This window comes from Zeus faber, assembly GCF_960531495.2.
Source record: "Zeus faber genome assembly, chromosome: 19".
In the NCBI taxonomy this organism is placed as follows: Eukaryota; Metazoa; Chordata; class Actinopteri; order Zeiformes; family Zeidae; genus Zeus; species Zeus faber.
This window is the reverse complement of record NC_137206.1, coordinates 16,772,380-16,790,891: the sequence shown is the minus strand read 5'-3', so window position 1 is coordinate 16,790,891 and position 18,512 is coordinate 16,772,380. Positions and strand designations below refer to the sequence as shown.

Here is an 18,512-nt window from a genome sequence, read left to right as displayed (position 1 = left end):
TGGCATTTTTTTGTCACTTGCTGCAATGAGGTAGATAAGAGGGCAATAGTGATGGACGGATTACAAAAAAAAAAGAAAGGAAGCAGGGGATGCGGGTGGGATTGGGGGGTGCGGGGCGGCCGTCGAAACAGGAATAGAGTGTAAAATAGCCGCACTGTGGAAGGGGTTAAACCGTGGGTGACCCTAAAGTGACGGCGAAGCAGGGAGAGTAATGCCATCGCCACTAAAACAAATTGTGACCGTTTCCCCCCAAATTGTCTCTCTGTGCGTTCTGGGGCCTGAGCAGCTGGCTACCGCAGTGTCCCTGACTTCCCACCCCCCACCCATCCCTGTGTCCTTCCTGGGAGGCTTAGCCTCAGCGGGGACCGTGTACATCAAACAACTTCCATTAAAAAAGAAAAGTGCTGATTCCGCCGCGGAAACAGCGCCCGCCGCAGCAGGAGATATCTCTTCTTTTTTTTTTTTTTGACTGAATTGATGCGGTATAGTCCAACCACACTCATATCTGTCGAGGAGACCATCTGATACGCCCCGCAGGGCTCTGATAACAACGGATGTATAGGGTAGAGCATTAAGTTTCTATTCCGGTCGGCGGATCGCTCAAGGATCTCGCAGGGGCTGGAAATAAAGATCCATCGATACAACGCGGTTGAGGAGGAAGGAAAGGGTTTGTTGAATCTTCTCAAGGTTGAGACTGTGGAAATGGTCAGGTCCACGGTGTGACCGGGCCGGAGCTGGCGTAGGGCGTTGTTGCAATCACTTTGAATGAGCGGCAGCCAATGGGTGACGCCGACATGGGTCTGACTCCCTCTAGTGCCAACTCTCAGAACTGTTTTTTATGCCGCTCAGCTCCGATGTAAGTGAATGGAGTGCGGGCCAAACATCAGTTTCAAACTATACGTCCAATGCCTCTTTCCATTGAGCGTGTTTTGTCATTTAAGATATTTTCCTTCACTTTAGTGTCTTTCCCAGGGGTTTTATTTATGTATCTAAGTCAGGTTTGTCGTATTATTTTGGGGTCCTGCTCTAGAGGCCAGATTTTAAAGCACCTGTCTCCAACTTTACAGTGTATTGACTCAGGCTTGAGTCTGTGTTGGACAGCGCAAGCATTGATTTCACTTTAAGATCGTCTGGTTGCAAAATTGCAACTTTTGTTATTGTTGTTTTGTTTTAGGTTTTTTTTCTCATTCGTTTAAAGCACAGTAAATCAATTGCAATCTTATCTGATTTATTTGTTTGTTTTATTTCTGTATCTGAAACAAAAAAAAGAAGAAATACTTTTTTTAAAAAGTGCACAGTTCAGTTTGACATGCACTTTTCTGGTGTCTGCCCCATATTCTTTGCCATAAGAAGTCTTGAATTTGAATTTGTGAATACACCAAAATGCCAGCTTTCTTGATGCGATTCCAAAAACTGTGTGTGGGGGAAAAACACACCATAGTCCCAGTGTCAATGTCATTTTTAAACTAATTAGGCCTGTTTCCTTTGTGTGGTGTTTTGCACTAACAATTACGGGGAGAGAGCTTGTCGCATCACTGAGCCAGAACCGTTCTGAGCTGTAATAGAGTGCGGCAGGCTGCCACACACCGCAGGAGCAACCACTCCTGTATGTGTGTGTGTGTGTGTGTGTGTGTGTGTGTGTGTGTGTGTGTGTGTGTGTGTGTGTGTGTGTGTGTGTGTGTGTGTGTGTGTGTGTGTGTGTGTGTGTGCGTGCGTGCGTGTGTATGTGTGCGTACGTGTGTGTGTGTGTGTGTGTGTGTGTGTGTGTGTGTGTGTGTGTGTGCATATGTGTGCGCGCGTGTGTGTGTGTCTGCAACTGCCCCAATGGGTGATGCAATGAACACACAATAAATATTTCATACCAGCCCCTGCTTTCTTTCCTGGTTTCCATAACAACAACAAAAAAAACATAACACACAAACAAATCCTCCCGATATGAATCAAGAGCGAAAATGGACTTAAAGAGAGTGGGTGGAAAGCACTGGCAACACTTTGTTTACAAGGCAAAAGGCTGAGAGTTTTGCTGTGAACTTGGTACAATAAGTGTATAAGTGTTTCCCAACATTGTTCCTGCCACAGGACACTTTTTTTACAATGAAATAATCTTGCGGCATGCCACTATCCTGTTAGCTGTTTAAAGTGTCACAAAACGTCACAAACCCATAGAACTGTGCACGTTATTATGGCATACTAATAGTTAGTGATGCAAGACTCGCAAACGATGCGTTCATGGTGAACAAATCTTTTAAATGACTGAAGGGGGAATTTACAAAGAATAGATGCCGCTGCCGCTGATAGCACCATGAATTTGCGCATCATTTGCGGTCGCTATCTGCGCCGTCTCAACGTCCAGTTCACAAAAGCTATTGCGCTAATGACATGCCAGCGCAAACACGGCCATAAAGTTTTGCAGCTACGTGCAATTTGCCCTTGTTGTGCGTCGAATGGCAATTATCCATGGGGCAAAGTATAAATGGTGGCTTTCCGCTAAGAGCACAGCAGACGGGACAATGCCAGAGAGAAGGAGAAAAATGGGTATCAATAGCTCTGGGGACGCGGCACGGGACACACCAGGCTTTTTTTCTTTTGTTCATTTCGGAAACATAGTAAAATAAATATATCTAAAATAAAAATACACAGTTTTTATTTGTTTTGTTTGCAAAACGGGGAACAGGGAAAGCCCAAATGCATAATGGATCCTCTCGGATCGCTCCCTCTCCATTAGGCATTTAGGGACATTGGGGTGTATGGTGCATCTTGTGCGCCCCCACCTGTACCCAAATGCCTAATGGAGAGGGAGCGGCAGTTCATGGTGAAGAGCAGAGTGCTCAGCTCCAAACGCTTTAAGGCCTCCCCCCGCATACCCCTGAAACACAGGGGTATTTTTTTTTATATTATACCTATACTATCTTACTATACTATCAAAACTATCTACTCTTCTGTATATAATAACTATATTTTCTTTTTTCTTTTTTTTCACTGCAATAAAAAAAAATGTTGTTGAGTGGAGCTGTCCATGGTCCTGAGGCTCTCGGCCAAAATGCGTCGAACGGGTTGAGGCTGTGGTTCAATGCCACTTTTGACCACTTTATCACTATTTACCTATAACTTTTCGTAGCTTTTGATATCTTTTGAGTTTAAAAGGATTTATGGAACCGTTTTTGTCGACGTGTGTGACCCCTTTTTTGTACACTAAATGATTCATGGTTTCAACAAGTTGCTTTTGGAGTGCGTTTTGAAAACGACCACAGACTGCTGCTCGTTCCACTACCTACAGATACCATGACAGTAATAAAAATAATTACAATCATATTGTCAAAATATTACTCACTGGAAAGTCTGGGCGTGACACCCCTTATAAATGTGCAATTATCAATTATCAATTACCACCAGCTCTCTGAAGACTGAAAAAGGCTCATTTGCATAGAAAGGATGAATGAATAATACCTAGTTTAAATACGTGCAAATAGCACCAGAGCACCAAGCAATTTTCAGCTGCTGTTCGGGCTGGAACTGATGAAATAAATGAATTAGTACAGCCTTGCAATTTTTATCTTGCAACACATACCTGCCGAGCACTCATGGCACACTAGTGAGCCGCAGCACAGTGGTTGAAAAACGCTGAGCTAAAGCCAGTCGAGGAATCCAGTGAGTCTATTTCAAAGGGCAGTAACCAGGCCGGCAGCAAACCGGGGGAAATAAGTCATTCTTTATGTCAGTAGTGTGTCCTACTTCAATGCTGATAATGACCCACCTTAATTTATAGAAATTTCGAGGTCTTGAATCCATTATTACGTCCTCCTGCGTGTTAGAGGTTTATTCTTTTTCTATCCCCAGCACGTATCTTTCAATAATGTATGAGTGTGCGTCTGAAACTTCTTTCTGGTCCCATCCCTTCTCTCTCATCTCCCGGAGATATTGCTGAATATGAACCTGAGTGGTCGTGGGGGCAGAGGGGTGAGGGTGACCCGCAAGCGGGTGGAGAATTAGTTATTCATTACGGCTCCTTTCGAGGGTTCTGTGTGCTCTGCGGAGATGATATTTACCTCCTCTGTTGCTCGGGCGCTCAAATCCGGCACCAATCTCCGAGGCGGTGACGGGGTTAAGTCCAGGATAGAGCCAGGGGTCATTCACTTAGGGATGTCACACCTGGCTCTTTGGCATTTAAATACATCCCGTAATCATGAGATAGGAACCCACGGTGATCATGCAGTGTGATTAATGGCTGAGATAGATGTGAGTGGGTTATTACATGACATAGGGGAGGAGGAAATCCACTGTGTGTACAAGCGTGTGTGAGTGTGCATATATGAAGTCCTAATGAGGCTTTTTCCATGTTTTTCCTATGCTGTGTTTAAGAAAACCAGCTGCACACTCCTTCCAAATTTAGCCGCATGTGTTTAGCCACAACATGTGTCCTAAATCAGTATACAAACATCTTTAAAGTCAATACAAAGTCTAATCCCTCGAAACAATTGTTTTTTTTTCCTTAATAAGCTGTTTTGTTTGGTTATCAAAAATATTTTCTATTTCCCAGTTGGTCATATTGATGAATTGTGTTGCTTCTGATACTGTATACCCTGTGCAGTGTCTTAACCCAATTCACCCCATACATTCCCAGAGTCAATTCTGAGTGTGAGTCTATTTTCTTTTTGCAAGAGGGAAAGGTGTGAAATGTAGTGTGTTCCAAAAAAAAAGGTATTGTGTAATCATTTCAAGGGGGTGATCTAGTAACGGCAACTTAATTTGTTCTGAAACGGAGTGATAGGGTTGTTTTTCATTAACCCTATAAATGCACGCAAGATTTTTGGTAGTGGAGTGAGTAGGTTTCTGAAATGCATGTGCTGTGGTTTCTATGCTTTATTTTATTTATTCATGCGCTTGTATTGAGAAAAACGCTGAAACGGCTTTAATCATATCATGATAATTTTGAGAAACCACGTCAAGCATGGAGCAACCAGTGCTCCAGTCTAGTTGAGTGATGAGAAATTAAACCGTAACTGACACGCCGTGGCTTTTCTTAAATGCCGGGTTATGCCAGGGAAAATGGCTAAGATCCACTGCAATTACCCACTGCATTAAGAGTTGTCAATGAAATATCAACAGCTCAAGCGTAATTAGCCCTCATTAAGATTCAACGACAAAAGCATGGGAGCTGATTTGGGAATTGTCATTGGAATAGTCAATTGACTTTGTGTCTAAAAATCTAATATATTGGGATGATTTGAAGCATATGTTCCCTAAATGTCAAATATTGGTTCAAAAATAGTTGAAATATAAACTGTAAAAATATGAACAAAATCTGTGAATATATATTCTGATAATGTTATGATTTATTATATGCTGTAAAAATATTGCTTTCTCTCCCAATTCAAACAGAAACGAACAATTATCTCCTATCCCTTCTATAAAGGGGGGGTCTCGGATTGAATCACTTGATTCAGGGGGTCTCCCACACACTGTGACATTCCCACAAACGTCCCTAAACCTTGTGAGAGCGGAGAAAATACAATGAACTAACATAACTTTTTTAACTATAAACTCTTCGGACACAGAGTAGAGTAGCAAAGCTACTCAACCAGCAGCAGGTTACCAATCAGTAAGTTAACTGCTCATTCCATGATAGCTGCTCCACCTGCATTCACATCTAATCTTTGTTCCACTGGCTTTAAGTCCTCCTCCCCAATATCCATGACACTTTGACAGGCCATAACTATTTACTATGTCTTATAAACTGAAATGATGCCTCAGTTAGGACTAAAGAGACTCCTCAGCCATAGAATTTTCATATGGAGCCATTGTTCTGAGTAAAAATTGATGAATGCCCCCGGGTATTTATTTTTTATACCAAATGATTCACCAACTTAATGTGTGAAGTTCTATGTTAATTTTGTCCACAACTCGTGTGAATCTACCGTACAGATGCTGGGGGCGGCACACAGTGGCTTTTTTTATTTAGATGGAATGGTCACACACCAGGAGATACAGTCCCAGAAGATTAAATACCACAGCCGCCACGGGATCAATCAGCATTACCATAGCCATAATCACCTGAATTGATTTGGCAGCAAAAAATTATCATACCATCAGACGCACGGCTCAATTTGTCCTCGGTGCAAATGGATGACACAAGTAGGGCGGGGGTGGGGGGGCGGTTGGGGGGCGGTAGTCGAAAACTCAGGAGGTGGACCGTGGTCCATAAGGTGCTCCGAGTAGCTGGATCAATAGGACCCCATCGGCCCAGGCCAAGCCTACACGAGGCTACTGCCCCGTGATGTGATGTGTACACAATCGATAGCCTGACAGACAGACAGGTGGTTTATTCCCTCTTCCACTGGAGGAAGAGGAAAGTGATGAGACGGGAGGAGGTGATCTGCGCGGCGGGTCATTGCCGTTAGCGACCACGGGGCTGTCACACATGACAGGGTGGTTAGGACGGATTTAGCGTTTCCCGTCGGCTTCGCTCCTTCCTGCGGGGGAGGGGGGTGTCTGATGGTGCGTGATGGACCGGTGGTAGAGATGACATGGTACTAAAGATGGAAAGCTGAGAGACCCCTTTATGGGGAGCTTTGGCAGCGCTAGACATGGATGGATAGATGGATGGATGAATGGACAGATGGATGGATGGATGGATAATTAGACACTTTATTCATCCCAGAGGAAAATTGATGTCACAGTGGTTCACTTCAAAAATAGGCAACTATAATAAAGTAATGAGAATGAAAATAGAAAAAAGAAAATTACACTATGCAGTAAACCAAACAATTTGCAGAGAAATTGACAATATACAATAAACCTAGATTAATTCACCACAAAAACATTCACAATAAATAGAGCTCTAAATATACCTAAACGAGAAGAAACAAATCTACATCAACTGTATTCCAGAGGTGGAAAAATTTCAGGTTCAGGAAATGGAAGTCCTGCCATGTTTTTGCTGATCCAGCTGATTCCAGTCTTGTGTTCTGTCTCTGGGATGATACTGATCGGCAAATCCATGTGGTTGACTCAAAATCCCGGAGCAAACCTGGATTTTCTACATTTGCTGTATGTATTATGCTTTGTTGTCACAACAGAGGCGTGGTACGCTCCACGCATCCTCTGGTTGGCACTAATTTGTGAGGTGCTCCTTTGGGAGTAGAGGCAGTGTGGGTTTTTGTTGGGTAATTCATTTCTCTTAACTCTTTTATTATATCCGCAGGAGTTCTGTGGGATATTAGGGGATAGTTTGTTTATTGCAAAATGAAAAATTAGGGATGTGTAGTATCCTCCAGTAGAGAATTGGCAACACTTTCCCACAGCAGCAGAACAATGGGGTTTGGAAGCGTTTTAGAAAATGAAAGATATATACCGAACAGAAAACAATAATATGCTGGCTGTGTGAGCACAACAATAAACTGTGAAAGATAAAATGCAAAAAAAATATGAATTTCTATTTTTTGGGGGATTTTCCAGAAAAATGGCTCCCCGGGAATGAAAAAAATGTATGTACCGTGACAGAAGATTTTGGCCATAGCCTGACGAGAATTGATCATTCCTTTTCTCTTGCAAAGTCTCGCCCTTTCTCGTCTAATTCCTTCAAATCCTATTCCGGGGGCAGCTCTAGCACGTCTCCCTCTGCTCCCACTGTCCAATATTGACACTGAGGAATACTGAGGTAGAACGGCTGCGGGCTCCTAAAATGTCAGCGATATTGTCTGACCTGGATTCATTACTGCCCTGTCTCAGCCAATCAGGCATTAATGACCCTCTGACCACGGTCCAGACACAGGATCGTGAGGTCAAAACTTTGACCAAGAAATAATGAAGCGAGAGAAGGAGAAGGAGTTGAATGTGGTGGGGTTAAAATCTCATCAGACACAGCAGGCCTCCAAAAGTCCAGATGAAAGTGAATATTTAGCGTCTCGTACAGAGCAGTATGTTGCGTAGGAACACTGAAAAAGATCATTGAAATTTGTTGGAGTGATTGGATCAACCTAAAGAAAAAAATGAACCCTGGTGAAACCTATATTTCTTAGGTTTTCTGAATTCCAAACGACGCCTCAAAAAGGAAAACCAAAACAATCTACGACAGGAACTTCTAATCGTTTTTCGTTGAAGGCAAATCTTGTGGTAGGTGATTCAAAAGATCTCGGTCATTGGGTAGTATTGCAGCATTCATCAGGTCAATGACCTGCCTAATCGTCCTCAGCATCCAGGTACTGTTAAAAGTTAAAAATTAAAGTCATAAAAACATCCATTACTTCCTCTCACAAGTAACTTCGGCCCCGGTTTTTGTGCCTTATAACCAATTGGATCATGACGGGTTGCTCCCAGGTCACGTTGGAAGTTCACTGCTGGTTTTCCAGGAGATTAAATACACAACTCAAGGCCGCACATGAAAATAAGGGGCAGAGAATAAATACTCGATCTCCCGGGTAATTGATCTTCCTAAATAGTCTCACTCAATTACCAGGAGGTTAATGCGGGGCCACCCTGACAGTTGCTCATCCGTCCCTAATGCCATGTGCAGCCGGCATCCAGGAGAAAGGGGCGTGTGTAGGAGGCTGCAGGGCAAGGTGAGAACATCCAGATTTACACTGTGAGGGGCCGTCTCCTCTATGGCAATTAATGGAAATCAGTCCATCCATAGAAGAGACGACTTGTAAAAGTATGAGTTACCTCGTGCTTATTTCTGGATCTGAAGGTTCGACGGCGTGGGAGCCTAATCGGGTTGAAGATCAGTACGTCCGTGAAGGCGAGAGAGAAAAAAGAAAGCCACCACCTAATGGTCTAATCTTCTCCCCCCATCTCGACGGGGGAGACGATCTCGGCGCCAAGGTCCTCCGCGACATCACCATGAACATAAAGAGGGCTGGGGTGACTTGGGCGCTAAATGAGCTCTTCCCCCTCAAAAAAGGTCAGCAGGGCGAGGAGGCAATCTGCTCCCCGAGGACGTCCTGACTCCGTGATGTACCAGAGAGAAGCAGAGCCATTAATGGGTTTAACCTAATCAGCAACAGCATTCATTAGGGATAGCACTTCCTGGCCAGGACACACTTTCGCTCTCTCTCTCTCTCTCTCTCTCTCTCTCTCTCTCTCTCTCTACCTCCCCCTTCCTCTCTTTCATTCTCTCCTCTCTACCTTCGCTCACTTTAAACGATTTCCCCGTCTCTCGCTCTGTCTTTCTCTCCACCCCCCCACCCCCCCAACCCAATCCATCCCTCTCTCTCAGAGAAGACAACTACAAAACAAGCCTCCCAAAATATTTGGGAGGCTTGTAAAAATATTGCGTTTTCAGTTTTGCGTGGTGCTCGTACCAACCACAGAATGTGGAGGGGAGCTGATAGAGAGAAATGGAGCGATGGTTCCCTCTGGATTCTGCCATAAAACCCTTCCATCGCTTGCATCCATAGTGTACTTCCCAAATATTTATGACTAATTGATAAATGACTACTCTCCAGATGTTTTTGAACTAATTACTGTACTTCTGCAGGATGACACGGTTGGTGTGATTAGTATTTGTTCAGGCATATTACCGCCGACTCCCCCAATGGTGGCAATGGTGTCTTTGTCTTTTGCTAAGTCTGTGTCGATGAGACGAGTGATTCCACCTCAGTGGGTAGGGACGTCGGGAGGAGAGCCGAGTCGGGCCAAAAAGGGAGGGTTAAAAGTTGGGAACGTGCGCAGATCACCCTACCTCACCCGAAAGCGCCCTCGTCCCCAATCAGCAGACCTGAGTCAGAGCTTCTCAGGCCAAGTCCAGTCTATTAAGGTCAATAAATCCCTCCATACCTCTGCAGTCGGGCCAAGGTGACAGGAGTCCTTTTTTGAAACGCCGCCACGAGCCATGGTGACCTCAGAGGATTACACTGGATGTTCCCCTCACACGAGGCACAGGAAGTGATAACGCAGCATAGTGAGAATGGATGGATTCTCCCAGTGGCCGGGGTATCGGTGTTCCATTCCATGGAGGGGGGGAATGGGAGGGAAGTTTACCATACTTCCCTGTACATAAATCTATGTCCATCTCAGGAACACTATGCAATGCATTTAGAGACGCTACCAAAACTGTTGTCAGCAGGTGCCGCTAAACTGTCCCTGTTACCAGAAAGTGATCGTCTTTGCAGCCCATCCCAAATGGAACAGAATGAAAATCTGACAGTGTTGTTTTGTTCATACTTCAAAAAACAAGACAGGAATAAATTTGGTGCCGGCTGAAATGTTGCGTTTTTCCTATTAACTTTCTTTAGTTTTGTATCGCAGCACTATTTCTGTCACTTCTTCATCCTACTTAGATTCCGTCAGAGGTAATTGGCCGCTCCACACAAGGGTATAATGAATTCAAGCAAAACCTATTTCGCTTTATGTGTACAAAAATATTGTAGATTTTGTGAAATAGCTTAACTTTGTACCTTCTTTCATCTACCTCAATGGAGCAGGAACCCATAAAATAAAATAAAATTAATGCTTTATGGCATGACTGCTGCAAGGCGTGCACATTCCCATCAGTCCCAGCATTTATTTTCCCACCTCTATGGGTTGCTAAGTGAAACAACTCAGATTATTAACAATGCATCACAAATCCGCCACAAGTGGTTGACCAAGAATCTGCTGAGTAAAGATGTCAATCTATAAATATGTTAGTGTTTGCCAGACATAGTCTGCTGTTGAAACTGAATATTTAACCATATTTTTTGCACATTTTTTTTCCACCTTTAATGCCTTGAACCAATGAACGCATTATACTAATATGTATTATTTTCTGGCTGTTTCTTACTCTCCAGATCTTGGCCATCATTTCGATACTGTTCATCATCCTGTCCACGATCGCCCTGTCACTCAACACCTTACCCGAACTCCAGGTCAACGATGAGTTCGGCCAAGCAAACGACAACCCCCAGCTGGCTCACGTGGAGGCGGTTTGCATTGCCTGGTTCACCATGGAGTACCTTCTGCGGTTCCTCTCCTCCCCTAATAAGTGGAAGTTCTTCAAAGGACCCCTGAACGTCATTGACTTGCTGGCCATCCTTCCATACTACGTCACCATATTCCTGACTGAGTCCAACAAGAGTGTGCTCCAGTTTCAGAATGTCCGGCGCGTGGTCCAGATCTTCAGGATCATGAGAATATTGAGGATCTTAAAGCTGGCCAGGCACTCTACCGGGCTCCAGTCTCTGGGTTTCACTTTGAAGAGGAGCTACAATGAATTAGGGTTGCTCATCTTGTTCCTGGCCATGGGCATCATGATATTTTCCAGCCTGGTATTCTTTGCTGAAAAAGACGAGGATGCCACCAAGTTCACCAGTATCCCAGCCTCCTTCTGGTGGGCCACCATCACAATGACCACAGTGGGATATGGTGACATTTACCCACAGACTCTTCTTGGAAAGATAGTGGGTGGACTTTGCTGCATCGCCGGTGTACTAGTGATTGCGCTACCTATCCCCATTATTGTCAATAATTTCTCTGAATTCTACAAGGAGCAGAAGAGACAGGAGAAGGCCATCAAGAGGAGAGAAGCACTGGAAAGAGCCAAAAGAAATGGCAGCATTGTCTCTATGAACCTGAAAGATGCCTTTGCCCGCAGCATGGAACTGATGGACGTGGTGGTGGAGAAAGGCGAGGACAAAACCTCAATATACAACCACTTGTCCCCCAGCCGCTGGGGGGGCTCAACCAGGAGTGCCACTTCAGAAACCAGCCTCAAAGCCACAGAAGAGCTCAACCCTGAGTCTGGCAAGCTTACTTCCCCGTACCATGTAACCACTTCTGGCAGTCCCAAGAAAATAAATAGGAACCCCGAAAATTTTAGCGGCAGCCCCCAACATCTCAATGTCCAGAAACTAGAAGAGATGTACAACCAAATGACCAAGTCCCAGTCCTTTACAAATCTCAACACAACAAGCTCCATGAGTACTCTGAGCACCTCGATGACAGCCCTGACGTCACCAACTAAGAAATTTCAAAGCCCTGACTTTACACTAAAAGAGGAAGTGGAGCTGGAGATGAAGAAAGTACCGCCCTCCTCTGCCGATAGCTTTGCGAGTTGTTCAGATGACTGCGGTAAGGACACTGAGACAAGTCAGCACACACATCCCAGGGCGCCCCCACCTCTGGATCTCAGTCAATCTCAGCTGAGTGCCAGCACAGATCAACATGGCAACCTACTTAAAGAAGGACACTTAAAGTCTATCAACTCAGGTGACTTCTTGCAGACCCATATTGAGGAAGACCAGAGCTTCAACACAGTGGCAGAGAATATCCGGAGCTCTCTCAGAGGTGACAACCCCATGAAAATGAAAGGGTTGAAGGTCAACTTTACTGAAACTTCAGCCCAAGGCCCGCCAACACCCCCCAGCACCACCTCCCCCGGGGACATCGGCTCCAGCCTCCTGGGAGACGTCTCCCCGGAGGGCGAGACTTCACTGCTCATCCAGCCCTGCTCCTTGTCCCCCAAGAGGTTTGTGGTGGACACTCCACCAGGCGACGATGATCCGTCAGCAGAGAACCACGAAGAGATGCATCTCATGGATGTGGCTGGAGCTGTGGTCGCACCCTTGTCACCCAAGACGTCGGTGCAAAACTGCACCCAAGGCGTGGTCGGTATGAGCGAAGAGGCCATGGCCGACAGCAACCAAAGTGGACACAAAGTGGAGAACCACATGTTTACACCCGAGATCCACCTCATCCCAGGCGATGGGAGCCTCTCCCCAACCTGTGAAACCAGCATGTGACAGTAGGGCCTGCAAGGGAACAGGTGTCTGGAGGGAGAGGACGAGGGGAAAGGGTGCACCTACTGTGAGAGATATTTTTGCATGGCATGAAAAGTCCCTTTTTACCTGTGTCGTTGTGTATCACTGAACAAGAAACTGCAGCGCTTTGTGCAGATTTCGGAATGACTACGGGACAAAATCCGAAGGCTTAAGGAAGACACTCTCAGAAACGAAGAGACTTTATTCAATGATGGAAACATTTTCGGGGCCTCCTAACGTACTGTACATATTGAATTTATCTTTTTACTAGCAGCAGAAAGAAGTGCACAGAGGGACTTATCTGTATAAAGCATGTGTTTCAAAAGGCAGATATTTTACGGTGCTTAGTTTGCTGAAAGCGCCCCACTGTAAATACTAGGAGGAACTAAGGCAACGATAATGCACATAGAGACAGAAAAGAACACTTTGATTCAAGGTACTTGTGTTTCTTACATGAAAAAAAAAAAAGGAGAGGGGGGTATTGTATGGAGGGACCTCAGACCGAGTGTTGCATCGTAGCGACCTATTAAAAAAACAACATATCATTACCTTCTGTGGAAATGCAATGTGTTCCCATGACGACCCTGTAATGTTTGTTCTGTGCGAAGCAACGGTGTACGAAACTGTAACGTTGACGTTATGGCTTTTTGGTTCGGTTTTCAGTTCAGCGTCTCATGTGCGACCTTTCGAATTTCACAATCCGAACATTTCACCTGGTCGAGAACGACAAAATCTTCTCTCTTTCTGCTAATAAGTACACATCTGTAGTTGCCAAATATACGTAACGATAAGGACAGGAACTGTCGAAACGCTTCAGCTAGTAAGTCTATTTATCAGCCGGTTTCAGGCGTTTAGAACACAGGCTTAAAAAATTGTCACATTTTTAGTCTTTGTTCCGGCTCTGGAATCCATCCAAATCCACATAAACAAAAAATACTAAATATATTATTTACTCTCTGATATCAGATATTTACATGTAGAGGTAGTTCTATGAATAAATGATGAAATACGTAGAGCTAGATCAGATGAAGAGTCTCGTCGAGATTCCATCAAAACACAGTAAGAATATGTACAACGCGGTGCAGTAGAGATCCGGTCGCAATCTTCCGGAGGCTTCGCGCCGCAGCGTTCCCTTCTCGGCGTCTTCGAGCGATAGCGACGGAAGAAAATAAAAAGATGTTAGGCGATATCCTTTTCGCGATATCCATGGACCAAAGTCGAGTACGTTATAAAGCGCTTCTCATCTTATCCAAGCTCCTCGGTAACGACTATATTACCGTGTACCCTGGCGCTGTCTTTGCTTTCCTCCCGACGGCTGCTTTCCCTGCGCTGATGCCACCGTGTCCTCTACACTCTGATGTCATCATAGACATCTGATCCATACTACTGTGAGTTCTTTTTTTTTCCTCGATCCTGCTGATTATTTAAGACGTTTTTTTATTTTTATTTTATTCCATTTTTGGTAATTCTGTAGTGTCTTGGGCTGTTTTTTTTTTGTTTTTTTTTTTACTTTAACCCAATGTTTTGTTTTAATTCTTCTCATCTTTTCCTCCTCTTTTGTTTTCCACTAACTAACTGAAAATGTCTTGTTATACTGTATGTGTTGCCTTTTTTTTTTTAATTCCAATTAATTGCCGGAATATGTGTTACTTCGTTTGAGAATGGCACTTGGATGAGTAGTGTGTTCGAGGAGGCCACAGGAACTAGAATGGTACCGCAGGAAGTAAGTTGGGGAGATTTTGTTTTTCGTTTGTTTTTTTTTGTTGGGGGTGGGGAGGGGTGGGGGTGGAAGGTGCAATACAACATACTGCAATCTATGCAGGCCAAGAATTGTGGCACTTTATTTTCTGTCAACGGAATTTCTAAGTGTACAGGCAGAAATTACTTGTATTTTTCAAATGATGTATCTTTAGTAAGAGGCAAATTAACAGTGTTACAACCACCATGATGGTGACAACCAATGCAAACGGAAAAACGTTACTTTTACTGCTAAACAACTGTGTGGCTGTGTCACCGCCACGCCAGATGTCAACGGACCTCAAATTTGATTATCTTTGGAGACAGGATTCTAAACAAGAGCACTCGGGCCTTTTCTATAGCTGTTAGATTTAATGAAGATGAAAACCAGTCTAACACAGGCCAACGAGAGCTGTGGAGATAATCTAATTTCAATGGCCGCAAAACAACGGATTTTATGTTTTTTGAAGAAAAAAAAAAAATCGATGTTGAGAATGATTCTATTTTTTCTAATCCAAAACGGAGCACGACCACAGTTTCCTGCCGTATGGTGGTTGACAAAATGATGTGTGCCTTTTCATAACAAACCGCTGTTTATGAGAAGGTAGCAAGTCATTCGGCTTTGTTCATATAGCACTGTACAGAAAAATTCTAATTTTATAGGAGAAATCAGGTCTTTATGTAATAGATACAAGTAATGTTATTAAGTTCTCAGGTTTTCTATAACTCTCTGATGTTCTGAGTGGATACAAGTCTCTGTTTGTTTGTTTTTTCTTTTACAGCTAATGTCAACTCGTTCCTACTGTACTTTTTCAAAGGTGATTGGCTCCCAGGAGCACCAGGAGCGGCGATATATATACTGTATATATTCGCCTCCCCCTGTGTATTCTATGCTCCATGTACACACACCCCCGCCGCCCATCATTCATCAAAATGAGGCGAGAAAGAGACACAAGTAGAAGTTTCCCACTTTGCGAGAAACCAGAGAGAGAGAGAGAAAGAGGGGGGGGGGGGGGGTTAGAGTTGTCACTAAATGATCAGTCCAATGCTGACCTTACACCAGACGACTGTTAGTCCAGGGTTTCCCAACCTGTCTTCTGCCACGGCGCACTTTTTACAGTGCCAAGCTCTCACGGCACACCCCCACCCTGCTCACCACTAATAACGTCACAAACACGTCCAACTGCGATTATTATCACCGCCTGCCACCGGTTGGTGACGCAAGACTCGCAAATGATTCGCTCGTGGCGAACCAATCTTATGAATGACTTGGGAGTCACTTCCCACAAGCGAGTGAATGTTCGACTCAAAAACTGGAAATAACTACTGTAGACTAAGATAAAGTCATCTGGAATTTGGTGTCATTCTTATTGAATTTGCATTGTCCGGAAGAAATACTTTGGACGATCAAATTTGGTGAGAATTCCGTTCGCAACTCAGCCCAACCGACTCTTCTGGCCCTCGTTTGCCGTTCGGGAAGCCACCCCTCGCTCGGCGTGCATTACACCGACCGAACCAAACGAACCGAGAGTCGAAAAGAATCGAACAACTCTTTTCACGGAGTGACTCGTCAAGAACCGAATCTCAAAAAAAAAGGCGAAAACCTTCATCACCGCCAATGGCTAACTCTCACTTTCAGTGAGAAAATTGAGCTTGTTCTGACAAACACAGAGCTGCTCGTCCGGCTGGAACTGATGAGTGAGTGCAGACTTGCGATTTTGATCTTGCAACACAAGAGCGAGTTTCAATGACTTGTGTGTTTTAAGTAGAATATGAAACATTTTCACAGCACGCGTGGCCCAGACCACGTACTGTAGGTCACGATCATGACATTTTAGTTGCCGTTTAATTGTCATACAAATATTTGCAATCAACAAATTTCATGCAATCAACAAACTTTTATGACCTTTATGTTCATGTTATGCCACGATCACAGTGTAATAACGCACATCCACTTCAGGAAGAAAAGCCATAAATGTCTGTACTTATTATTGGGACATTTCAAAACGTTGGCGTTTATGTAATTATGGTGACTCGCCCTAACTCTGACATTTAACACCTATTTGTCACAGGTCACTCCCTTTTCCCATATTTCGGGAACTCCAGCGGAAGATCGTTTGTCACGGCCCTTCTTTTTTCCCCAATCGTATAGGCTGTCCATCATTGTGACATAGGGACACGCCACCCCAGCGCCTGTTTGCTCATCACTTACAATGTCTTCTGGTTAAGGTCGGTGTAACGGATGTTGGAGCTCAGATGAAAAGTGGGACAATCCATCACATTTGTGATCCCGTTTTGGTGCATTATTCTGCTCCTCGTACTCTACCCAGCCATATAATTTGACAGTTAATACAAACACAACGCCACGGAGTCAGCTGTGTGTCACGTTAATTGAATTTCCACGCAGGAAAAGTAGGGATTCTTGGGCTTTTTTTTTACGAAAAATTCTAAGTTACATTGGGGTTCTAGGGCAAAGGTAAAAAAAGGGCAGGGTGTGGAAAGTGGTTATTCTCGTTGTTTTTTCTTTATTTTCTTTTCTTTCCTTTTTTTAATCTGTGCTTTCAGCCTGAGGTTCTGAATCCTCCCTTGTCGTCAGTTATCTTGTCTTATTTTAGGAGAAATTCCTATTTTTTTTTTTTTCTTTTTTAACCGAGAGAAAGAGTGGAAAGAGTGGAAGAAGGGGCGGTCTGGAGTGACTGGTGCTGGTCCTTTGGGATGGTGTGTGTGTGTGTGTGTGTCTGTGTCTGTGTGCGTGTGTGTGTGTGCGTGCGTGTGTGTCTTACTGTCTCACAACAGCATTATCATGTGTGGAAAAGGTTGTTTTTCTTTTCTGAGAGAATGGTGTTTTTGTGTGTGTGTGTGTGTGTGTGTCAGCCATGCGGCTTATTATGAAACCTCGAATGTCCCCAACCCCCACCCCTCCCACCCCACCCCTCTATCCAAACGCATACAGCTGCATCCTCTCTTCCCCCGTCTCAGTGTATTCTGCCTCTTCTCTGGAGGTTTTTTTGTTTTTGTTTTTGACTTATTCTGTTCAATTTTTAAGGACATTCTCATGAAGTTTCATTCTAATACTACAGATTGTTTCTGTACAAAGCAGCATCTTTGTATGCATGTAATAGTCTGAATTATGTGAACACAGGACACTTTGTTATGGTACATGTACTGTATGTCGACATTTCTGTAGAGCGTTGTTCCCCATTACGTCTATTAGCATATGCAGGATATCAAATAAATGTGTATATACCATGTCAGTATGTGTGCATGCATGTGTCTGTGTGTTTCCATTGATTTCTGCCCTCCGGTTTGTAGGCGACGCCGGCGTTTCAATTCTGTGGATGGATTTCCACCTAATAAGCGTTCGTCGCAGAGTCGTTTGGGGGTGGTTGGTGCGGGCATCGATCATTTGCTGATTAATTAAACCTCTCATGGCATTTTGGACAAGAACAGAGTCCTCTGCCTCATAACAAATGGTGCTTCAGCAAATCTATAACTGGACAAACTGCTTATCCACCTCATGTATGATTTTATATGATATATGGTTTACCAACCGCCCACTGCACAATTTAAGAAAATGCCGAGAAGTGGACGTGGAGGGGTGCGGAGTTTTCGATTCCGAAACCTCAAGAAATTAAACACATTTGTCAAAAAAACATCAACTCGGTGATATTGTGAGCTGGACCCTCCATTATAATCCCCTGTGTACGTTTTTTTTTTTTTTGTTTTTTTTTTTGTTCGTTCTTCTTCAAGTTTCTCTGCCCCTGTTTTTTTGTTTTTTTATTCTCCAAGTCATTCATACATTTCAGTTTACAGATAAACAAAAACATGTTTCTAAAGCGCACTGTGGTTCTTGAAGTAGGATCTTAGCAGTTACACATCTTCACCGCCGGGGGCGCTGCAGGTTATCTGGCGGCGTCCGAAGACGCAAGAGGAGGACGCGAAAAGGCGCGAAAACCGTCTTCCCGGAAGTGGACTCAGTTGTAAACAGACATGGAGCCGCCGACGCTCAACGGCGAGACAACGACAGACGACAATGTCGAC

General features: G+C 44.1%; 1 protein-coding gene across 1 annotated transcript in view; it reads left to right on the top strand.

The window, feature by feature from the left end:
• Positions 1–12,716, top strand: part of kcnb2b (potassium voltage-gated channel subfamily B member 2b) — a gene marked incomplete at both ends in the record, with an annotated part of 110,585 nt that extends 97,869 nt beyond the window's left edge. Inside the window, one exon of the mRNA XM_080019947.1 lies at positions 10,767–12,716. Within this exon, the coding sequence (XP_079876073.1) occupies positions 10,767–12,716 (1,950 nt within the window). The remainder of the gene's footprint in view (positions 1–10,766) is intronic.
• Positions 12,717–18,512: the final 5,796 nt, after the last annotated feature.